Here is a 6,646-nt window from a genome sequence, read left to right on the forward strand (position 1 = left end):
TTTGTATCTCTCAACTTCAAAAGTCAAATATTCAAATGTAAAATATTGTAAAAAAGAAAAGTAGACTTTGACATGATGTTATACAACTTATACTGTATCATTAATTGACTAAACTCAAAATAAAGATAAATTTGGAAATGATTACTTTTTTTGGAAGTCTAAAAATTAAAATAAGAAAGAAAAAGAAAACAATAGAAAATAGGAAAGGGAAAGGGGATTAAAAGGTTAAAAATATTAATTGGGAAAGTCAGTTTGATTAAATTGATGCGTTGCATTAAACCCAGTGCTCATAAGCTGCCAAAGTGGGGCCTTATCTCTCCTAACTAATCAGAGGCAGTATCAAAATTTCTGAAGAGAAAGATACTATTTTTACTCTCTCATTCTCTCTCTAAACCTCCCTTCTCCTTCTCCTCCTTCTCCTCCTTCTCCTTCTCCTTCTCCTTCTCCTTCTCCTTCTTCGTCCACCGCTCCGGACCCCAAAACTAGGTTTTGCCTCTCATCTCTCTCGCATTCTTCGCAATCCGTTGCATTTTCGCCTTTACAACTCACTTCATCTCAGGTAAGTGCTCTCCCTGATCTTACTCTCCTTCCCCTTCTTTTTCCTTTTGATTTCGATCCTCTGTGGAGTTTTTTTATGGCTTTTTCCTACCCCAGCTCTGTTTTTCAGTTCCCGCTTCCGGATTCTGAGGGTTATGTTCCTTTTTTGCTATTTTTGTAAAATCCCATTTCCCTGTTACCCCTTCTTTGTTTAGATAATTTGGTTCGTTTTTTGTCACTCTAGAATGTCATTTGAAGTGGAATGTTGTTTTCATTGTGGAATCTTAGATTTGGCTGTAAATATTGAGATGGGGTTTTAGTGGTTTGAAGTTGGACGGATGGGTTTGTGGTTTCTTCGATCCAGTCGTTTTTTAAATGATTTCTAGTTTGTTTTTTTGTAGCTGGAGCTGGAAATGTTCTTTAGGGTTCTGAATCTTGAGTTTCTTTTTGAATGTGTCTTGACCATTTGTTAGATGATCCAAGTGACTGTTGGGGACTCTAATTGATTCGTATTATTACCCAATCTGCAGTTATTTGTACTTTAGTTATTTCTCATCTCTTCATGTTTCCTCTGAGATTTATCACTTCATTTTGTTTTTTCTTTTGAACTTTTGATTTGTAGAGCACATTGAGTTCTCTTTTTGGGATAACAGGAGTAACTGCCAATACTGGTGGATTCTTTTGTGTACTTCAATAATTTTTGAAATCAACAGTTTAGGAAAGCATCATACCTGCGTATGTCTTTGTTTATGAAAATGGCATCAAACTTTCACTTGGCCTATTAATTTGACAAGTATTGCTGTTTCTGAATATGGCAACAGCAACAATAATGATAATAGCAGTAATGACAACAATAATAAGACAGGAAACCTTGATTAGAGATGCACATTTGGGTTAAACTGTTGAGCTCTTAGCGTACCTTACATGTATCTTCAATTAACTCATATCTTGAAATTTTTGTGATGATTTCATATCCTGAATGTTGCAGATTATGGCGTGTGGAAGAGTGGATACTCAATGTTCTAGTGATGCAAAGAATAGTTCTAGAGTGTGAGAGTTTGGTTTCCATACTTTTAAGTCCTTTTTATCTAAATTGAAATGTCGGAAAGGGATTAGCATTGAGGATCGATAAACCACAGAATTGCTAAGTTCTGACTTCTGCGGAGCCTAAGGGCTTTCGTATAGTGAGCGTAGGTAGTAATGGGATCTGGTACTTGTGAAATTGTCGAAGCAAGGGAAGAAATCAAACCTGTTCAAAGTAAGGCAGGATCTCATCATTCAGATTTTGTATCAGACAAAGATCGAAGACTTTCTGCATTGAAAATTGGATTCAAGGGATCTCTAGAGGATGATATCAATCAGCTTTTTGAGTCTATTAGTATTAAAAATGCATCCAAGAGTTTAGGTCATTCACAAGTAGAGGTAAACGCACTGAGAAAAAGTACACTAAAGAAGCCAATAACTGTTGGCATACCTCGGTCACCAGGTATTGGTACTTCTGATTCCGGTAGTCTGAAGCAAGCACTTAGGGAACTATGCCTTTCAAAGGCGTCTGAAATGGCTGCTATGAAGAGATCATCAAAATCGTCTAGCTCTTCAAGAATCTCAGAAGCTGGGCGAATCAAGACATTGTACAATTCAGTTATGGTTGAAGCCACTGAGTCAGGCTCTTCTTCAGATAATGTTAAAGGGGGACGTGTGGTTGGAATATCCCTGGTTCCAGAGGAAAAGAAAGTGAACTTTGAGAAGAGACTTGAGCATGTCCAGGCATCTGCTGTTAAACCACCGGTTGAAAGTGCTTACTCTTCTCAGTTGCCTGTTGCAAAAGCACAAAAGCACGTTGAGGTTGCTACTGTGGAACAAAACGTCAATCCCACTTTGTCAAGGAAAGTTGGATCTCAAACATTAAAGGCAGAGTTGGAGAAGGAAGAGGAGTCCATTACTCTACCATCTATATCTTCTTGCACTATTGGCAAGGTCTTGGAGAAGGAGAAGAAAATTCTTGCCGGAAGCAGAGTAGCAAATAAAGTGGGATCATCTAAGGCAGGACGTAAAGGTAGGTTGCAAACTACATCTTCATCTAAGTTGGGTAGTGGCAATAAGGTAACCAAGTTATCTAGAAGTGCCTCCCGTTCTGTTAAACCAGTTATTAGGAACAAGGGGCTGGCTAAGAAGAAAGTCAAACAGGATTTGAGTTCTCCAGCATGTAGTTCAAGCACATACAATGCAGTCAATGGTGATATGGATCCTAGTAAAAGGAAGTTGATATGCGAGAGATGCCATTGTGCATTGAATAGTGCAGCTAAAGACTCAAAGAAGGGCTCTGCATCCCAGTTTAGTGGTCTTGGTACTGATGTAAACATGACAAATTCAAAATTTGGTGTTAACAAATCAGGCATTAATGTGGATGGCAAGGCTTCTGATGTTAAAGTCAAAAGAAATACAAGGGTACGAGATAAGGGTGAATTTTCTCAAAGCTCAAAAAGTAGTCAAGGTGAGTACAGTAGCAGTACGACGAGTATTATAAGTGATGATAGCAATGGGCATGGACCCAGTAATGGTAACAGACCTCATATGTCAAAAGACTTTAGGTGGGAAGCCATACGCCATGCACAATTACAGTATGGGGTCCTCAGCTTGCGACATTTTAATCTTTTAAAGAAGCTTGGTTGTGGAGACATTGGAACAGTGTATCTTGCTGAGCTAACTGGCACAAATTACCTATTTGCCATTAAGGTCATGGACAATGAGTTTCTAGCAAGACGGAAGAAAATTCCTAGAGCACAAACCGAGAGAGAAATACTGAGGATGTTAGATCATCCATTCCTCCCTACACTTTATGTTCAATTTACTTCAGATAATCTATCATGTCTCGTCATGGAGTATTGTCCTGGAGGAGATCTTCATGTTCTGCGGCAGAAGCAGCTAGGCAGAGTGTTTCCTGAACCCGCAGCAAGGTAAAATTATAAGCTTCATTTCACCTTCTGCATCTTGTTTGCCAACATTAAATGGACACAAAAAGCACCAAACAGCACAAGAAAAATACGTAAATCTGAGGCAGATGCTATGCGTACATACTTATTCTATACTTGTATGCATATTATTATAATTTTCTTCGCTAATCTGGAATATTTTCTTCACATCGATGATTGGTCACAGAAGTTGGTCGATAATCAGTATGGTATTGGTATTCTGTTATTACATATAGCCACAAGCGAATAAAGCTCTTATTTGTTTGCTTTTCTAACGAATGAACTCTTCATCTCTCTCCATTCAATGCTACTATGCTGGTTCAAGTTTGTTTGATCAAATTGATTTACTATCTTGCGGGTAATATTAGGTCATTCAATAAGCACAGAAAGACAACTGGAAGTTTTCTTGCCTTTTATATGTCACTAAATTTTTATTGAGGACTCTCCATGTTCTCTAATGCCATTGTCAGTGACTTCTACTTGTCAATCGCATTCCATGATAATGGAGGTCAATTCTTGTATACGAAGACAAAAAATAAGATATCAGCTTAGATGTTGTCTCACAATGAATCCATAGAAAATTGGAAGATGTGAGCCTTTTCATGCTTACAATACTTGTTGTAATAGACCTTGATTTCTATGTTTATGTTGTTCACTAGGCAAACCTTATGATGTCCGTATTTACTTATCCTTTCTAGTTTCTGTCATTTGCAATGTCTAAGCCTTAACTTGCTGAATCTTGTATCGGATTCTGGTTATGCACAAACCATGCATTTCTTGTAGAGATTTTTTCCTACTAATCCTCTATCATTTTGCAGATTTTATGTTGCTGAGGTCCTCCTTGCTTTGGAGTACTTGCACATGCTCGGAGTTATTTATCGAGATTTAAAACCTGAGAATATTCTTGTCAGGGAAGATGGTCACATAATGCTTACCGACTTTGACCTGTCGTTAAGGTGCACGGTCAATCCAACACTCCTGAAGTCATCATCCTTCAATGCAGACTTGGTGAAAACATCAGGTCCCTGTACAGATTCTAATTGTGCTGAGCCATTTTGCATTGAACCATCATGTCAAGTCCCATGCTTCAGCCCCAGGTTTCTACCTGCTTCTGCCAAAACAAGGAAGTCAAAACCTGATCTCACAACACAGTTCAGGTCATTGCCCCAGCTCGTTGCTGAACCCACCGATGCACGTTCGAATTCCTTTGTCGGCACTCATGAATATTTGGCTCCTGAGATCATTAAAGGAGAGGGTCATGGAGCTGCAGTTGATTGGTGGACTTTTGGTGTTTTTCTCTATGAGCTTCTGTATGGTAGAACCCCTTTCAAGGGCTCCAATAATGAAGAAACATTAGCCAATGTAATAATGCAAGGCCTCAGTTTTCCCGACAGCCCAATCGTTAGTTTCCAAGCAAGGGATCTTATCCGAGGACTGTTGGTAAAAGAACCTGAAAATCGATTCGGGACAGAGAAAGGGGCCGCGGAAATCAAACAGCACCCGTTCTTCGAGGGACTAAACTGGGCATTGATCCGGTGTGCAGTTCCTCCAGAACTTCCAGACTTATGTGATATGGACATTACAAGTATGATTGCTCAACAAAACAAGTTCAGGTATTTGGAAAACAAGTCCACTGGAGAACACCTTGAGTTCGAATTGTTTTAGGAGAAAAAGAAATCATCAACCTTGGGAAGAAGAGACGTAGCCAAGTTAGGTATTAGCCTTTTTATTCCAACATCTTCCTCCTTGCTGTAATTAATATTGTAGCGTATAATGTAAATTTGGTCGAGAATATTTGTATCAAGGCTTTTACCATTTTCATGGCATCAAAGGTCTCTGAGTTCTATATCGTGCATCAATTTGATAAGAGAAAAATGAGTTTTATCCAATTGAGTTTTCGGGATTACAGATCCTTTTCCTTCCAGTAAGAGGAAATACTAACCAAATTCCAAACATTCTGCTTCCTTTCCTTAGTAGCCATGTATGTTTATATATTTTGAATGTAGCAAGAGGTAGAATATGGTTAGTAACTAACTCTTGTCAATTCCGGTCATACTAATCTCAATGATAGCAGTAATATGCTTCGGTTTATTGGTTCAGGTCAACTAACAAATTGAGACATTGTATTTCACTATTTTTGTCATTTCGGTTCTGGTAATTTAAATTATCCCACTTTCCTTATTTATGTCTCATGCTATTATTTCATTAAAGTTATTGTACTTTGATAACATCTAATAATTAGTTACTAACTCTTGTCAATTGAGTGAACAGATGAATGACGTGACATTTAAGTGGGTTTGCCACATGAATGTTGACATTAATAATGTAATTGACTTATCCTAACCAAAAAAAGAAAAGAAAAACCCCTTGGTAAGGATTAAAGGTTAAAATAATAATTTATTTATTTAACTTTGATCGGTAATAATTTAGTTATATTTTTAATTTTGAATAAGTTTTGTCCTTGTATTGTATGTAATAATTTAGTTGTTATATGAATAATTTTACAAAAAAAAATATGAGAAAATACATAATCTTATATATGTGAGAGAATCTAAGCTCAACAATTTCATGTTGTCTTCTTAAGACAATTTTACTCAATCTAGTGCTTAGACAATTTTACTCAATCTAGTGCTTGAGTTAATTTTCTTATGAAAGTAGCACATTGTTCATAAGATCCAATGAACCATACTTTGTGGAAAAAGTTTTATGAAAGAAAAGTGCTTTGAAAATTTGGTTCTTTTTCTTTTTATGCAATTTAAAGAAGAGGCTGACTATTCGTGGTCATTCTAATAGTCATGTCTCTTCTTCAAGTTGGTTATTTTCGAAAAGTCATATTCAAGTTGGTTATTCTAATGGCCGTGTCTCTTCTTCAAGTTGGTTATTTTTGAAAAGTCATATTCATTTATGAAACAATGCAATTTTGCGAATGGTCATTTACCATTTATTCCAACAATAGTTTCTATACTATCATAATTGTAGCAATTCGCCATAGTAAAAAATTTCATCAAAATTAAATGTTGATTTTTATTATTTAATGATTTAAACTTTATAGAATATAAACATATTAGATCCCTAATTAGTTTATTGATCTACTTTGGTAAGAAATTTTATTAAATTTTAACACAATTTTTACAAGA

General features: G+C 36.6%; 1 protein-coding gene across 1 annotated transcript; it reads left to right on the forward strand.

Moving 5' to 3' along the window:
- The first annotated feature begins 250 nt into the window (after positions 1-250).
- On the forward strand, positions 251-5,398 carry LOC120073370 (serine/threonine-protein kinase KIPK2-like). Its single transcript, XM_039026186.2, has 3 exons — positions 251-559; positions 1,526-3,494; positions 4,328-5,398. The coding sequence occupies exons 2-3, from the start codon at positions 1,738-1,740 to the stop codon at positions 5,172-5,174; spliced, it is 2,604 nt and encodes an 867-aa protein (XP_038882114.1). The 5' UTR covers positions 251-559; positions 1,526-1,737; the 3' UTR covers positions 5,175-5,398.
- The last annotated feature ends 1,248 nt before the right edge of the window (positions 5,399-6,646 follow it).

The sequence above is a fragment of the Benincasa hispida genome, chromosome 3, assembly GCF_027475165.1.
Source record: "Benincasa hispida cultivar pf3 chromosome 3, pf3_genome.v1.1, whole genome shotgun sequence".
Lineage (NCBI taxonomy): Eukaryota > Viridiplantae > Streptophyta > Magnoliopsida > Cucurbitales > Cucurbitaceae > Benincasa > Benincasa hispida.